Genomic DNA, 17,875 nt, shown 5'->3' with positions numbered 1-17,875 from the left:
TGGCTGGACACATCTTACTCTGACACATCGAGGCTCATTGATGTTGAAAAATATTCTCAGAACGAACACTGCAGGAACTCACATACATCCTGCAGCGATCACGCAAGGAGGGGAGTGAAGTGACCAGTCTAACAATAGTTAATGTTGTCGGGACAGTTCCAAAATTGTGATGTTCTCTACACATCTCAGGTGAACAGCAGATCAAAACCATGGTGAGTTCAACCCATTGGCTCTTGATCCTATTCTCCATTTAATAAATGCACTCTTTATGGAATAGCTCGGATTGTAGAGGACTGGCTGGTTTCTCACAAATCATCCATTCAATTTAAGTGGGTCTGGTGATTGTTCACCAATACAGCTCTATCTCTTTCCATCTCTCTCAAACTACCTCTCTTTCACGCACAGAAATGCAAACACACGAACACAAACAGCATAAGAACTAGGAACAGAAGTAGCCAAGTCAGTCCCTCAAGCCTATTCCGCCATTCAATATGATCATGGCTGATCTCATCTCGGCCTCATCACTATCTTCCTGCCTGCTCCCCATAACCTATCATCCCACAACTCAAAAAAACATATCCATCTCCTCCTTCAATTTCTTAGTGTTCCGGCGTTCACTGCATTCTGGGGTAGAGTATTCCACAGGTTCACAACCTTGCAAGTGAAGTAATTCCACCTCATTTCTGTTGAAAAACGTCAATCAGACCCAGGGTCTAAAATTGTGGGTTATGGAGATAAGGCAGGAAAGTGGAGTTGAGGATTATCACATCAGGTCAGCCATGATCTCATTGAATGGCGCAGCAGGCATGATGGGCCGAATGGCCTACTTTTGCCCCTACATATTATGGCGTTATGGCATCGCTTGTTGTACCACGGCCAGAATTTTACACTCGACCCCACTGAGGACTCTGAGGTGGGGGGGGGGGGGGGAAGGGGGGGATGGGGGGTGATAGTGGGGAGTGTGTAAAATTCCATGGATGGGATTCCACCCGCCCCAGGCACTGTTTCACGGTGAAGGGGCAGGGCTTCAAATGGGTAGCCCGCCGATGCCTTTGAAGGTCATCAAGTGGCCACTTAATGGCTTTTTAAGGACCTTCTACTGCCCATAATTTTTAGGCTTGCAGGCATCAGTTGGAGCAACCTGCCATGGAGAACAAATGAGCAATCTTGGGCAGGAAGAGTGAGGTGGCGGGGGGGGGGAGATAGATCACCTCAATCTGAATGCCCAGAGACCCTCATCTCCGGGACCTGGGGACTCCAACTCTCCCTCCATCTCCCTTCCCCCCCAATCCCCTGATACCAAGATTGCCCCCCTCCTGACCTCCAAGACACCCCCTACCCTACCGCCCCCAGGACACCTGTACTTACCTGAAGTGTGGGACTGGGTCTCAGGCTCAGACATGGTGCTGCAGTACCTATTCAGGCCACTGGGGCTGTTTGTCTGGAGGCCTCTGGAGAGTTTTCAGATTGGCCAAGGGAAGACGGTCGTCCTGCCTGCTGCCAATCAATGCTCAATTGAGCGTAAAATGGCAGCGGGCTTGTCAGAGACGTCGGGGATGTTGCCGACTTTCAAGGTGGCAGGCACCGAGTAGTTGCCGTCCTGAAAATTCCAGCACACGTGTTTATATTTCATTCAACTGAAGTTGGTAGGATGGAATTTTGAGGCATTCTGGGCAATATTATCAGGATGATGTCACAACCTGTGTTCCATTCCCTCCTCTCCTCCCCCCCCCCCCCCCCCCCCCGCCCCAACACACACACACACACACATACCCAGACAGTTTCATTGCAAATTCATACATACCCAAATACGAAACGGAGCTCCAGGTATAAAGAAGCGTTTTGTCTTTGTCAGGTTAACAATAATATGTAGAATAGCATCCTTCTCCTTTTCTTCCCTGTAAGCTACATAGTGGGACACAAAAAAACATTTAATTTGGCGATTAACTATCCAAGAGCATCATATTGGGCTTTTCCTGACATCTCCCGATATGCACAAGTATGCCTGGCTGTACCTGGGCCTCTGCCTCAAGAGAAGCAAAACCAGCACCAAGCTGAAAAGTGGAACGGGTTAAAAACATTTCTCCAATTAGATCGCTTGAAAACAAACCAAGAACTTTTTTCCTTGTGTAGGAGGCTTAGGGATGATCATTTAGAGGTTTATAAAATAATGAGGGGCATACATCAGGTAGATAGTCAACATATTTTTCCAAAGGTAGGGGAGTCTAAAACTAGAGGGAATAGGTTTAAGGTGAGAGGGGAGAGATACAAGAGGGTCCAGAGAGGCAATTTTTTCACACAGAGAGTGGTAAGTATCTGGAACGAGCTGCCAGAGGCAGTAGTAGAGGCGGGTACAATTTTGTCTTTCAAAAAGCATTTAGACAGTTCTATGGGAAAGCTGGGTATAGAGGGATATGGGCCAAAGGCAGGCAATTGGGACTAGCTTAGTGGTAAAAACTGGGCGGTATGTACAAGATGGGATGAAAGGCCTGTTTTCATGCTGTGAACATCTATGACAAAGAACTGAGTTTCATTACTCCAGAGATAGGATTGAAAAGTAGGGAGGTTAAGTTCAACGTTTAACAAACCTTCAATTCTGGGGGGCATATTAGAAACAGGATATATAGAGGCTCTGGCGGAGATTTTAAAGATGATACCAGAAATGTACAAGTATACATATCGGGAAAGAATTAACAGACTGGGTCACTTTTCTCTTGAAAGAAAAAGGCTGAGGTTTAAAATTCTGGAAGAACAAAGAACAATACAGCACAGGAATAAGCCCTTCGGCCCTCCAAGCCTGTACCGGTCATGATACCAACCTTTGCCAAAACCCTCAGCACGTCCTTATGCCATATCCCTCTATACCCATCCTATCCATATGTTTGTCAAGATGCCTATTGAACACATTAATGTATCTGCTTCCACAGCCTCCCCGGCAACACGTTCCAGGCACTCAACACCCTCTGTGTAAAAAACCTGCATAGCACATCTCCTCTAAACATTGCCCCACGGACCTTAAACCAATGCCCCCTGGCGACTGACCCCTCCACCCTGGGAAAGAATGCCAGCCCATCCATTCTATCCATGCCCCTCATAATCTTGTAGACCTCTATCAGGTCACCCCTCAACCTCCGTCTTTCTAATAAAAACAGTCCAAGTCTATTCGGCCTCTCCACATAACTAACACCCTCCAGACAAGGCAACATCCTGGCAAACCTCCTCTGCACCCTCTCCAAAGCCTCCACATCCTTCTGGTAGTGTGGTGACCAGAATTGTGCGCAATATTCCAAGTGGAGCCTTACCAAGGTTCTATTCAACTGTAGCATGACAGGTTTTGAAAGAGTGGATAGAGAGAGAATGTTTCCTCTTGTGGGGAAGGATATAATTAGAGGCCGTTCATATAGGATAGTCATTGAGAAATCCAATAGGGAATTCAGAGGAAACGTCTTTACCCAGAGAGTGGTGATAATGTGGGACTCGCTACCACAGGGAGTGGTTGAAGAGAATAGTATAGACACATTGAGAGGGTAACTAGAGAAACATATGAGGGTGAAGGGATTAGAGGGTTATTGTCACAACCCCCACCAGGACTATGGAGAAACCATCATTGATCTCTCCCTGGAACTCATGGCGAATGTGCCCCCAAGGTAGGGGGTGGAATCCAACCACCTGGGGCTTGTTATGAGCAAAGGTTAAAAGCAGGCCCAAATCAGGGCCTGGTGAGATAAGCCCCTCCCAGCTCGGATTGCACTGGGGGTGAGATGCTGCATATAGCTGATCCTTGTAAATGCTTGTAAATAAATCTATATTACGTTCACCGTCAGCCTCCTCTGTGTCATTATAGTTACTGTTATAACCCAACCCAAGGCCACAGGATCTGTGCCTCAGGTTCCCTGTGGCCTCATCTGAGTATGATATCCCCCCATGAGGGGGTGGGACTACACCCTTAAACAGAGGTACCCTGGGACGTAAATACCCCGGGCTGAGTGTGGACCGGGGCAGGAGTGTCTAGAGTAAGTTCATTAAATCCTTTTTGTTTTATCCGTCATTATTTCCTTGTGGTCACAGACCAGTTATGATGATAGATTTAGATAAGGAAGGATGGGAGGAGGCTCGAGTGAAGTATAAACATCGGCACGGAGTGGATGGGCTGAATGGCCTATTTCTGTGTCTTATATTCCTATGTAATCCATTTTAAAGAAAATATTTTTATTGTGAGAGTTTCATTTACTGGTTGCTCATTACAAACAGGTTGAGGAACAGGCTGGCTTTGGAATAGCCTCTGTGTGTTGTGGATGCTTTTCTCCGAATCCTGGATGCTGTATTTTATTTTCTCCAGTTTGAGGAATTCTGCCAGTCTGAGGCCTTGGGTGGCGCTGCCAATTGCCAGCTGAGCAGAGTCTCGGGTGGGCGATCAGGGAGGCAAAGGCTAGGACATCTGCCCCTCTCCCCAAAAAGAGTTCTGGCTGTTCCAATACCCTGAAGACCGCTACCAAGGGCATGGCTCCACCCTCAGCCCCACAACCCTGGAAATGGCCTCAGAGAAGGTTGCCCAGTATCCAACAAGCCTGGGGCAGGACCAGGACATGTGGGCGTGGTTGGCCGGGCCTCCCTGGCACCATTCACACGTATCCTCCACCTCCAGGAAGAACCCGTTCATTCTTTTTCTGGTTAGGTGCGTCCTGTGAGCGCAACCTTTAGTTGCTTTCGGCGCAGCCCTGCGCATGTGGAGGTGAAGTTTGCCCTGCGCAGTCCTTCGATCCAGAGTCCTCCCCCTATTCCTCTACCCGGTTCTTTCTTCAATTTCTCCCGTGTCTTGCCCAGGGCTGAGCATACCTCCTCCAGTAGTCATCCGTACATGTCAGCACTCTTCCCATCTCCTAGTTTTCCCGCTGTCAGAAGTCTGTCCAGTAGGGAGTGTCCTGGTATCTCAGGGAATGCCGTTGTCCCCTTTTGGAGGAAGTTTGATTTGAATGTACCTTAGCTCATTCCCTTTCGCGAGGTGAAATTTGTCCGAGAGTTCTCCCAGAGTCGCTATTCTGCCTTCGACATACATGTCCCCCACTGTCTGTGTCCCTTCATCCTGACTCCACCTTTTAAAGGAGGCACTGATTGCCGTGGGGGTCAACTTGTGGTTGTTGCAGATGGGGGCCGTGATGGACATCTCGGTCAGACCAAAATGGTGTCGCATTTGGTTCCACATTCGCAACGTGGCCACTATCACTGGGTCTCTGGCAAATGAGATGGTAGAGCAGCCATGGCCAGCTCATAGAGGGATGTCCCTGTGCAGGAACTCTCCTTCACTGAACCATTCCTTCTCCGGCTCTTTGATTGAACCCCATAACTTTTCTGCGGTAGCTGCCCAGTGGCAGAATTGGTGGTTTGGGCAGGCCAGGCCCACCCATGTTCCTCCTTCTCTGTAGTACCTTCTTCCTGATCCTTGTCCCCCCACCACCCCTCCAACAATGCCCCCCCCCCCCCCCCCCCCCCCCCCCCAACCCCAACACGCACACAAACGCCAAGATTGATTTGTCAACTGAGTTGAAAAAGGCCTTGGGTATGCAGATCGGGAGGGATCTGAACAGAAAAAGGAACTTGGGCAGCACGTTTATCTTAATCATCTGCACTCTTCCCGCCAGGGGGAGCAGGAGCAAGTCCCACCTCTGCAGGTCCTTTTTTGCCTCTTCCACCGGATTCATCAGGTTCTATTTGTGGATCTATGTCCAGTCGTGGGCAACTTGGATCCCCAGGTATCGGAACGTGGTCTGGGCTAATTTGAACAGCAACTGCCCCAGCTCTGCTCCTCCCCTCTGTGTGTTCACAGGGAAGATTTCACTCAGATTAATCCACTTCCAATATAGAGTTGTGATGTGACCATCAATTCACTCGAGACACGATAGGAAGTAAACTGTGGCTTTAATAGACTTACAACTGAGCTGCCTACGACCAGAAGAACTGAGGGCAGACTCACAAGGCTGCAGCACGTTATACTTCTGGTAGTGGGAGGGGCCATGAGCGGAGCCATGGGCAGAGCCAAGGGTGGAGCCCTGTACAAGTTCCTCATCTCCCCCTGTGGGCAGAGCTGCGCAACGGCTCACAGACAGAGCCCACAAGGACACAATGCTATACAGTGTGAATTAAGCAATGTACCTTCACCACATTCACCCCCTGTAAAAAAAATCAAGTCCGGTGGGGGTGACGGGTCTATAGGTTGAGCCGGTCCGGTGGCCGAGTCGTCTGTTGGGATCGGCGGAGCACTGGGGTTGCAGCCTCTTCAGCTGGCTGAGTGGTGACGGGCCGTGTGGATCTGAGGGTGGGCTCCGTGGGTTCTTCATTCGTTCTTCGTTCAGAGCTTCGTTCCTGACCGGTGCGACGGGCGAAGGGGGGTGCAGGAACCCTGTAGGTGTGGGGGCGCAGGGCGTGGGGGGGTCGGGTGGGGTGTAGCGTGAGGCATACCTCGGCAGTGGTGGTGGATCCTGCAGGCACCAGGTCCTCGGTGGAGAAAGGCAGATTTCGGACTTTGACATAGTGGGCGAGCCGGGTGACCCCCCGGGTGGCAGAGGTCATTGTGGATAGCCTGTAAACGGTCGTCTTGCGCGCTAGCGCATGTGCATCTGGACAGGGCATCTGGGGGCTGGTTCAGCTTCCCCGGCCGACATATGATGTCATAATTTCAGGTGGAGAGTTCGATCCTCCACCTCAAGATTTTATCGTTTTTTATTTTGCCCCTTTGCGAGTTGTCGACCATGAAGGCAACCGATCTCTGGTCGGTGATGAGGGTAAACCTCCTACCAGTGCCGTACGGCTTCCACAATGGCTTGAGCTTCTTTTTCGACTGAGGAGTGTCGAAGTTCCGAAGCGGAGAGGGTTCGGGAGAAGAAAGCTACTGGTCTCCCTGCCTGGTTCAGAGTGGCAGTGAGAGCGACCTCGGAGGCATCGCCCTCCACCTGGAAGGGGACGGATTCATCCACCGCCCGCATGGCGGCTTTGGCGATGTCCTCCTTGATGCAGTTGAAGGCCTGGCGGGCCACTGCTGACAGTGGGAAGAGTGTGGTCTTAAATAGTGGGCGGGCTTTGTCCGCATACTGGGGAACCCACTGGGCATAATAGGAGAAGAATCCCAGGCACCTTTTGAGGGCCCTGGGACAATGAGGGAGAGGAAGCCGGGGTCGATGCCCAGGACTCCGTTTTCCACGACATAGCCGAGGATGGCTAGTCTGGTTGTGCGGAAAACGCATTTCTCCTCATTGTATGTGAGGTTGAGTTTCTGGGCGGTTTGGAGAAATCGGTGGAGGTTGGCATCGTGGTCTTGCTGGTCATGGCAGCAGATGTTGACGTTATCCAGGTACGGAAACGTGGCCCGCAGCCTGTACTGGTCCACCATTCGGTCCATTGCTCGTTGGAACACCGAGACCCCATTTGTGACACCGAAGGGGACCCGGAGGAAATGGAAGAGGCGGCCATCTGCCTCGAACGCCGTGTAGTGGCAGTCCTCCGGGCGGATTGGGAGCTGGAGGTATGCAGACTTCAGATCCACCGTGGAGAATATGCGGTACTGGGCGATCTGGTTGACCATGTTTGCAATTCTGGGGTGGGGGTACGCATCGAGGTGCGTCAACCGGTTAATGGTTTGGCTGGAATCAACCACCATCCGGAACCTTCCCCCGGTCTTGACGACCACCACCTGAGCTCTCCAGGGGCTATTACTGGCCTCTATGAGTCCCTCACGTAGGAGCTGCTGGACTTCGGCTCTAATGAATACCCTGTCCTGCAGGCTATACCGCCTGCTGCGAGTGGCTACAGGTTTACAGTTAGCAGTGAGATTAGCGAAGAGCGGAGGGGGATCGATGTTTAGAGTCACTAAGCTGCGTATCGTGAGAGGAGGTAGGGGTCTGCCAAAGCTGAGTGTGAGTCTCTTGAGGTTGCATTGAAAATCGAGCCCGAGTAGGAGTGGGGCGCAGAGGTCTGGGAGTATGTACAGCTGGAAATTAGAGTAGCTGGCGCCCTGTATTGTTAATGTCACAACGGTTCGCCCTTGTATTTGGACCGAGTGCGAACTGAGGTGAGGGAGATAGTTTGCCGTGCAGGGAAGTTAGGGAGCGAACAGCGTCTTACCAGGTCTGGATGCATGAAGCTCTCGGTGCTCCCGGAGTCGAAGAGGCACGGTGTCTTGTATCCGTTGACCTGAACGGACTTCATCGAGCTCCTGAGGTGCTTTGGCCGCGACTGGTCCAAAGTGACTGCGTTGAGTTGCGGTTAGTCGGTGGCTCGATCAGCAGTGATGGAGTGGCACCGTGATGACTGTCCGCGGAGGTCGTAGTCATCGAGGTGAACATCGGGTGATGGCCAAGGTGGGGGCCCCCGTTGATCGCATGTGGCGGGCGATGAAGAAGATGGCGTCCAAAATGGCCGCCCCTTCACTGTTTGCGAACCTCACCCCGGACTGAAAACCCGTCGCCACTAGGAGCAGACGGTACAGTGCTCAGGACAGGACCTTCATCAGTTTGGAGGTCCAACGGCTTCTGCGGGAGGGGATCATTGGGGCCAGCAACAGCCCCTGGAGGGCTCAAGTAGTGGTAGTGAAGACTGGGGAGAAGCACAGGATTGACTAGTCATTGACTATAGTCAGACTATCAATTGGTACACACAACTCGACGCGTACCCCCTCCCACGCATATCTGACATGGTCAATCAGATTGAGCAGTATAGAGTCTTTTCCACAGTAGACTTGAAGTCCACCGACCACCAGCTCCCCATCCGCCCGGAGGACCACCAATACACTGCGTTCGAAGCAGATGGCCGCCTCTATCACTTCCTCAGAGTTCTCTTCGGCGTCACCAATGGTATCTCTGTCTTCCAGCAAGAGATGGACCGAATGGTTGACCGGTACGGGCTGTGGACCACCTTCCCGTACCTAGATAACGTCACCATCTGCGGCCACGATCAGCAGGACCACGACGCAAACCTCCAAAAATTCCTCCATACCGCCCTACTCCTTAATCTCATATACAATGAGGAGAAATGCGTGTCCGCGCCAGCTGCTTAGCCATCCTTGGCTATGGAGTGGAAAATGGAGTCCTAGGGCCCAACCACGACCGCATGCGCCCCCTCCTGGAACTCCCTGTCCCCCACTAACCCAAGGCCCTGAAACGATGCCTGGGGTTTTTCTCGTATTACGCCCAGTGGGTGCCTAAATATGCTGACAAGGCCCGTCCACTCATCAGGTCCACAGTTTTCCCCCTGACGGCTGAGGCCCTCCAGGCCTTCAACCACTAAAAGGCGGACATCGCCAAGGCCACGATGCACGCAGTCGATGAGTCCCTCCCCTTTCAGGTGGAGAGCGATGCATCCTCAACCAGGCGGGCAGGCCCGTGTCATTCTTTTCCCGCACCCTCCATGCCTCCGAAATTCGGCACTCCTCTGTCGAAAAGGAGGCCCAAGCCATTGTGGAAGCTGTGTGATATTGGAGGCATTACCTGTCTGGCACGAGATTCACTCTCCTCACTGACCAACGGTCGGTTGCCTTCATGTTTAATAATACACAATGGGGCAAGATCAATAATGACAAGATCTTGAGGTGGAGGATCGAGCTCTCCACCCATAACTATGAGATCTTGTATCGCCCGGGGAAGCTCAATGAGCCCCTTGATGCACTGTCCCGCGGTACATGTGCCAGCGCACAAGTGGACCGACTCTGGGTTCTCCACTATGACCTCTGCCACCCGGGGTTCACCCGGTTCTTCCATTTTGTCAAGGCCCGCAACCTGCCCTACTCCATTGAGGAGGTCAGGGCCGTCACCAGAGACTGCCAAGTCTGCGCAGAGTGCAAGCCGCACTTCTACCGACCAGATAGAGCGCACCTGGTGAAGGCCTCACGCCCCTCTGAACGCCTCTCAGCGTGGACTTCAAAGGGCCCCTCCCCTCCACTGACCGCAACGTGTACTTCCTCAATGTAATTGATGAGTACTCCCGGTTCCCTTTCGCCATCCCATGCCCCGACATGACTTCTGCCACGGTAATCAAAGCCCTGCACAGCATCTTCACTCTGTTCGGTTTCCCCACCTATATCCACAGTGATCGGGGATCCTCTTTCATAAGCGATGAGCTGCAACAGTTCCTGCTCAGCAAGGGGTGAATGTGGTAAACATCACGAGTGATACATTTTATGTATTACAGCACTGCCCGTATATTAGAGGTACTACAGTAAATCCCAGCCTGCTGGCTCCGCCCAGCAGGCGCAGTATAAAAGTGTGTGCCCGAACTTACACCAGCAGTTGAAAGTAGCTTTCACAACACCGTGGAACAAGCAGTTAGCACCGCCCTAGAAGAAGAAGATGGTCCTTGTAGACTACGACTCAGACGAAGATTTCATATTGGGAGATGACCCCAGTACCAAATCCGAACCGCAACTAGAGTTGTTGTACCGTGAAGACCCCGATGATGAGTTCTTCGGAATGGGGAATCTCCAGCCCAGCATATATGACATCCTGACTCGTGAGTGCAGGATTATGCTGCGGCCTGACACCAAGAGACAGAGAGTGGTCCACGCACCATGAAGGGTCCCGGCCTCCACACAAGAAGATGATTTGTTTGTTGAACATGAAGAGAACGATCACAACTCTGAAACAAACAGTGATGATTTGTCTATCGAACAATACACACAATACTGCACAGACATGGCTGAGTTATTAGGAGATCCTGATCACAGCATCAGCAACACGGTTGAAAAGCTCAATACAACTCTTCTCATGGTAGATGAATCCAATACAATGGTGCCGTGGCAGATCGTCGGTACATTGGATGACAGCAATACCCAAGACGAAAACAACGCCACACAGAGAGCACAGAATGACTTCGTTGAGAGATCACAGATGGACTTTACAGCGAGAACACTGCATGACTCCACAAAGAGAGCGATGACAGACTCCACAGAGAGAACGATGACAGACTCCACAGAGAGAGCGATGACAGACTCCACAGAGAAAGCGATGACAGTCTCCACAGAGAGAGCAATGACAAACTCCACAGAGAGAGCAATGAAGGACTCCACAGAGAGCGCGATGAAGGACTCCACAGAGAGAGTGATGAAGGACTCCACAAAGAGAGCGACGCAAGCCTCCACAAAGAGAGTGACGCAAACCTCCACAGACAGCTCGGTGACAGACTCAAAAATGGAAGCAAGCAAATACTCCATAGCAAACGCCATGCATGTAGAAGACCATGAAGATCTATCAAGCTTTTTTGAGCCACCAGAAGAAGACACTGAATGTCTATCCACTGTATGTGAGACAAGTGATGAAGAAATCACAATTCCCATACAGGATGTGTAGGATCACAGCAAGACTGACATATCTCAGCTCGTCTGCACAGAAGCACTCAATAAACAGAGGACGGCCACCCATGAGTCCAGAGAGACCATGTCAATTGAAATCTTGAAGATTTTGACTCCAGAAGAGGAGCACCAAGAGTCCAGAGAGACCACGCCAATAGAAATTGTGAAGGTTTTGACTCCAGAAAAGGAGCACCAAGAATTTACAGATTATTCAAGTGAACCTGAAATGACTCCAAAAGAGGAGCACCTACAAAATGACAATTCAAGTGCACCAGAAATGACTCTCGAAGAGGAGTACCAAGTAAGCAAAGAAGAGGAATCGAATCCACCACAAATGACTGATGTCACCAACATCAATGCAACATCAGATCATTCTCACAATTCTCTAGAGGATACGCTCAATGTAGCAGAGGCCACAAAGGACACTGACACTAATAACTGTGACAACGACTCAAATCATCCACATGGCACACTCATTGAGCGCAACAAGAACACCAAAAACTGCAAGAAGAACAGCAGAAACAAGAACGACAGCAACAACAAAAACAACATACAGCTCAACAAGAATGACAAAAGCAACAAGAAGCATCCCAGAAACAACAAGCACAACAAGAAAAAGAACAAGAATAAAAGCGAAAACAATGGAAACAGAATCAACAAGCGCGACAAAAAGAACAACAAGAACGACAACAACAAGAACGCCACCAAAAACAACCAAGACAGAAACGACAAAAATAACAACAATGAAACAACGACCTGTACAACATGGTACAACTCTGCATGTGAGGGACAATGCCACAGCACACTGCGAAACAATTACAAGACTACAAACATGCCATGGCATGATAAAGAATCTCATGAATTCACATCTGCTCCAGAACAAACAAGCAAAACAGCTTTCTCGAACGGTGACATACAGAATCAATACCACAAACACAGGAAAAAGTCGAGGTCAGACAACGGTGTGACACAGAATCGCTACCCACAATCAAATGGAACAGGGGAAAAAGGTGTCCACATCATTAAGTGACTCATCAGCAAAGCAGCCGAGTCACGTTCCGATATCAACCTAGCTCTGGTATCGTACCAAGCAATCCCACTGAGCACAGGACTGTTGCCAGCGCAAATGCTCTTCAGCAGAGACATCTGGACAACTCTACCAGCAAACCAATTCCGTGACCCCTGCAACGCACTGGTTCTCGACGACATGCGGGCACTATGCTCCAAACAAAAACTATACTACGATCAATATGCAATCCCACTCAAGCCACTGACAATAGGTGACACCATCAGAATCAGGGACCCAGAAGGCGGATGGCCTGAGTCAGCCACGGTGATCAGGCAGGAGGCACTGCGGTCCTACAGTGTCAAATTGTCTGTGGGAGTACTTTATCGCCGTAACCACCGGGATCTATTAGAGATTCAACCTACAACGCCAATACTTCCCACATTGGACTTGACCGAGTCCACTTGTCCACAGGACGTTCCTCGCCGCACAACGCCAGACAGTACTCTTGATGACATCAAACCATCATCCCTGCTACCACCGTTAAGACACTCCAGCAGAAGCCGTAAGGCACCTGACCGGCAAAATTTGTAACGACACTTCAACACACGCACAAGGCGAATATGGATATTTCTCACGATGGACTCACAACACAGTTAATTGTTGCTGTATTACTTTTCTCATTTTCCGAGTATGCAGATTTGCATATTCCCACCACTTGTTATGTACAGTTTTCTTGAGGCCAGTCTAGAAAACATGTCCAATAAAAGGGGGGGGGGGATGTAGTGATCTGTACATCTGTACATACATCTGCACATAGGGACTACAGACAGATGTAACAGCCACACCATCACTAGAGGGCAGTATCAGAGACGGGTATAAAGGGTCCAACCCAAGGGAGGATCTGCCTCTTTCAGAAACACAGGGCCAGTGAGCAGCAGCAGACAGAGACAGCTCAGCATAGGCAGTTTACCGTATCTTCACTGGTCATACCTCTTGACTGTATTATATCTAGTTAAGCTCTGGAAACAGAACAAACCTATTGAATAAAGTATTTGTGTTAACTGGAAGTCTACAATCCTTATTCAGACTTAGAGAATAACATAACTACGTCGGCACTCAGGCTCTTAAGATGGGTGAAGACTCTGGATCTTTTCACTGATCCGTTGAGTTCCCTGACGTTCCAGGTGATTATTCTGATGGGGGGTTTATGTAACCCCATCCTATGCGATGAACCGTAATTACCTCGTGGACGTTCCTGTTTGCTGGGGTTCCCTTTGTTCGTGGGCTATCTAAGATGGCCGTTGCCTCTTTCCTCTTTCCAGCCATCTCCATGTGAAACCTATTGTAACCAGCTTTCTACATTTCCCCCATCTCATCCACCTCCCATCCTTCAGTCCCCCACTGAGCTCTTCTGCCCATTCGGTCTCCCCTTCCCCCTACCTTGTCTCTCATTCCCTGTCCCCCTGGTATGTTGCTCTACCACCTCCACTCCTGCCAGGCGCTCCCTCCCTCCTGGGAGGTGCGTCGCATCCCCCCCCCCCCCCCCTTCCTCTTCTTACTCCCCAGCACCAGCTTGCTCGCTAGTATAGTGGCTCCTCCCTGGAAACGATTCTTCTGTATCCATTCCACCTGGGCCACCCTGCGGGACTCCCTATTCTGGGGTTGGGGTTTTCCTCTCTCTGCTTTTATTATCTTTGCAGCCTGGTTGCTGCCTTGTCGGCATCCTGGTCGGTTATGTAGTCGATGGGGGATAAGCTGGAGAACGTTTTGCACTTTTGGTGCCTGTTTGACGGGGTTAAAAGGCCTAAACAAAAGTTTGGTTTCGAGGAGAGAGCCACCTTTCGTGCGACTGCTCAGCTCATGGCCGCCACCGGAAGTCGGGACAAGCCTAACCTGCCCAACCTTTCCTCATAAGGCAATCCGCCCATTCCAGCTATTCATCCAGCAAACCCTCTCTGAACTGATTCTAATGTATTCGCATCTTTCCTTAAATAAGGAGAACAATACTGTACACAACACTCGTGCTCTGTACAATTGAAACATAACCTCACTATTTTTATAATCAATTCCCCTCACAATAAACAATAACATTCTATTAGCTTTCCTAATTACACACTGTACCGGTATGCTAGGGGCGCAATCTAATGGCTGCGCCATGCCGGCCGCGAATCCGAGTGAGCCGGTTAGATCATGGGTGAGTGCAGAGTCAGAAACCGTGCCAGACGCTGGACCACTCCCGTTGGCGAGGTCTGGATCCCGCCGCAGCATAGCGAGAAACCAATAATCACCAATTAAGGCGAATCTCCATTCCATTAATGGGAAGGACCCCCCCCCCCCGGCTAATGGCCTCCCATCACATAACCGACTCCCCAGTGAGCGGTCATGCAGGCGCTCTTTGTCACATCTATTTCAAATCATGAAGCTAGTGACATAGCTGCTGTGGGGGATCGGAGGAGGTAATTAGCCATCTTGGAAATTGGGCAATCAACCCAGGGGGCACCGAGACTGCTGCTCCAGTGCTCGGGAGGGACGGGAGGGAGTGGGGGGCCTAAAGGAGCCCCTACTTGGGGGGGGGGGGGGGGGGGTCGGCTGTCACCGGTGGGGGGATGTCCCTGGGCTGGGGGCTCAGTTCCCATAGTTCCGACATGTCAGCCCCCAGGTCATGCATACCCATACCAGGGAAAACCTCAGCTTCTGCCCATCCCACCGAACACCCCCAGAACAGAGCCACGTCCGTGGTAATGTGGTGAAAGTCACTTTAACCCCCACTAATCGTGCCGGTCTCTGTCCACAGAACTGAAGGCTATCGCTAACAGGGAATTGGCAATGTTAGTACTTCACAGTTCCCAAATGGATTTCTGGAGGTAGACGTGCCATATCGCAGGCGGACTGCCTAGCATACTAATCAGACTGTGAGGCTGGACACTGGAGAGTGCACAACCGCAGGGGCAGCAGCCGACAATCGACCACCCAAGGGCTGGGCCGCAGCACTCGGGATATCTCCACGACCGGGGAGGGGGGGGGGGGGGGGGGGGGGGGGATGGGGATACCTGAGTCTGGTCCCAGTGCTGCTCTCGACGGGTGCCTTGGGTCCAGTGCCCAGGGGCCCCTGCTGTAGCCAGGGGTGCACATGCAGGGTGGGATCCCTCAGCACAACTGGCTCATTGGATGGTACCCTGAGAGATGGCAGGGATTGAAAGGGTCCTCAGCCACCCGAGACAGCAATGCTAACCACTGTGCCAGCGAGCCGCCCAAGGCAGCAATGCTAACCACTGTGCCACCGAGCCGCCCGAGGCAGCAATGCTAACCACTGTGCCACCGAGCCGCCCGAGGCAGCAATGCTAACCACTGTGCCACCGAGCCGCCTGAGGCAGCAATGCTAACCACTGTGCCACCAAGCCGCCCGAGGCAGCAATGCTAACCACTGTGCCACCGAGCCGCCCGAGGCAGTAGTGCTAACCACTGTGCCATCAAGCCGCCCGAGGCAGCCGTGTTAACCACTGTGCCACCGAGCCGCCCGAGGCAGCAATGTTCACCACTGTGCCACCGAGCCGCCCGAGGCAGCAGTGTTAACCACTGTGCCACCGAGCCACCCGAGGCAGCAGTGCTAACCACTGTGCCACCGAGCCGCCCGAGGCAGCTGTGTTAACCACTGTGCCACCGAGCTGCACGAGGGAGCAGTGTTAACCACTGTGCCAACATGCTGCCCCAGTTGCAGTCACACCCTCCTATCCTTAGCCATTTTCCAAGCCAAAAGACTGTATCCTAAGGGGTGCGGCCGCCTCCTGAAGCATGGCGCCCAAGTAACTCTCGTCCTCCCTTTTGTGTTGCTGTGGCCACAGCTCAGCCTCCAGCTCAATGACTCTGAGCTGAAACTCCTCAAGTCGCAGACATTTAATGCTTGCCCTGACTAACACCAGTATCCACGAGCTCCTACATGCTACAGCATTGACACATCACCTGTCCTGCCATACATATGAGCTTTAATGAACTACTTAATTATTTTATTCAATTATTTATTTTATTTTAGATTTTTATTAATTTTCTCACAAATTCCAGTACTAGGGCAGCAAGGCACTGCTGTCTCACAGAGCCAGGGACCCGGGTTCGATTCTGAATTTGGGTGACTGTGTGGAGTTTGCACATTCTCCCCAAGTCTGTGTGGGTTTCCTCCGGGTGCTCCGGTTTCCTCCCACAGTCCAAAGATGTGCAGGTTGGGTGGCTTGGCCTTGCTAAATTGCCGCTTAGTGTCCAAAAGGTTAGGTGGTGTTACAGGGATAGGGCAGGGGAGTGGGCAGGGTGTTTTTTCGGAGGTCTAGTGCAGACTTGATCGGCCGAATGGCCTCCTTTTGCACTCTAGGGGCGAAATTCTCCGCAGACCGTCGTAACGCCGATTTCCGGCGAGCAAAATTGGTGTGGATGACTCCGGCGTGGAGGCCTTCTTTTAGGCGGCTATTCTCCGTTCCCGGAGGGGCCAGCAGCGGACTGACGTGATACGCGTCAGTTTCACCAGCTGCGGAAGTGGCGAGACCCGGCGTTGTGGGGGGGGGGGGGGGGGAGGAGGAGAGAGACAGACCGGCATTTGGGGGGAGGAGGAGAGAGACAGACCCGGCGTTGGGGGGGGGGGGGGGGGGGGGGGGGGGGGAGAGGAGGAGAGAGCCAGACCGGCGTTGGGGGGGGGGGAGGAGGAGAGAGACAGACCGGCATTTGGGGGGGGGGGGGGGGAGAGAGAGAGACAGACCCGGCGTTGGGGGGTTTGCGGCGTTGAGTTGAGAGGAGAGGGGGGGGGGGGTTTGCGGCGTTGAGTTGAGAGGGGGGTTGCGGCGTGAATTGAGAGGGGGGGTTGCGGCGTTGAGTTGAGAGAGGGGGGCGGCGTTTGAGGGGGGAAGGGGTGGTGAAGGGGGTAGGGGTGGTGAGGGGGGGTTGGGGTAGGGGCAGCGGCGTGCAGAGGAGGGGGGCGACGGATGCCGGGGCCAACGCACCGTCGCCCCCCCCTCTGCACGCAGCTGCCCCTACCCCAACCCCCTCCCCTCACCACCCCTACCCCCCTCCCCACCACCCCTACCCCCCTCCCCACCACACCCTACCCCCCTCCAACGCCGGTAACCCTGCCACCCCCATGCAGCAACCCCCGCCCATGCCAGCAACCCCCCCCAATGCCGCAACCCCCCCAATGCCGCAAACCCCCCCCAATGCCGCAACCCCCCCCATGGCCGCAACCCCCCCCAATGCCGCAAACCCCCCCAATGCCGCAACCCCCCCCAATGCCGCAACCCCCCCCATGCCGCAACCCCCCCCAATGCCGCACCCCACCCCATGCCGCAACCCCCCCCAATGCCGCAACCCCCCCCCAATGCCGCAAACCCCCCAATGCCGCAACCCCCCCCCATGCCGAACCCCCCCCAATGCCGCAACCCCCCCCCAATGCCCGCAACCCCCCCCATGCCGCCAAACCACCCCAATGACCGCAACCCCCCCAATGCCGCAAACCCCAATGCCGCAACCCCCCCAATGCACGCAAACCACCCAATGCC

The 17,875-nt window shown here is 52.5% G+C and overlaps 1 protein-coding gene across 3 annotated transcripts in view; it reads right to left on the bottom strand.

Annotated features, from left to right (window-relative positions):
- Positions 1–17,875, bottom strand: part of LOC119969297 — a 137,741-nt gene that overhangs the window by 70,734 nt on the left and 49,132 nt on the right. For all 3 annotated transcript variants that reach the window (XM_038802741.1, XM_038802743.1, XM_038802744.1), the window contains exon 7: positions 1,805–1,905. In XM_038802741.1, coding sequence (XP_038658669.1) covers positions 1,805–1,905 — 101 coding nt within the window. The remainder of the gene's footprint in view (positions 1–1,804; positions 1,906–17,875) is intronic.

This window comes from Scyliorhinus canicula, chromosome 7 (genome assembly GCF_902713615.1).
Source record: "Scyliorhinus canicula chromosome 7, sScyCan1.1, whole genome shotgun sequence".
In the NCBI taxonomy this organism is placed as follows: Eukaryota; Metazoa; Chordata; class Chondrichthyes; order Carcharhiniformes; family Scyliorhinidae; genus Scyliorhinus; species Scyliorhinus canicula.
Note: the sequence above shows the minus strand (reverse complement) of the source record. Positions and strands in the feature narration are given on the sequence as shown.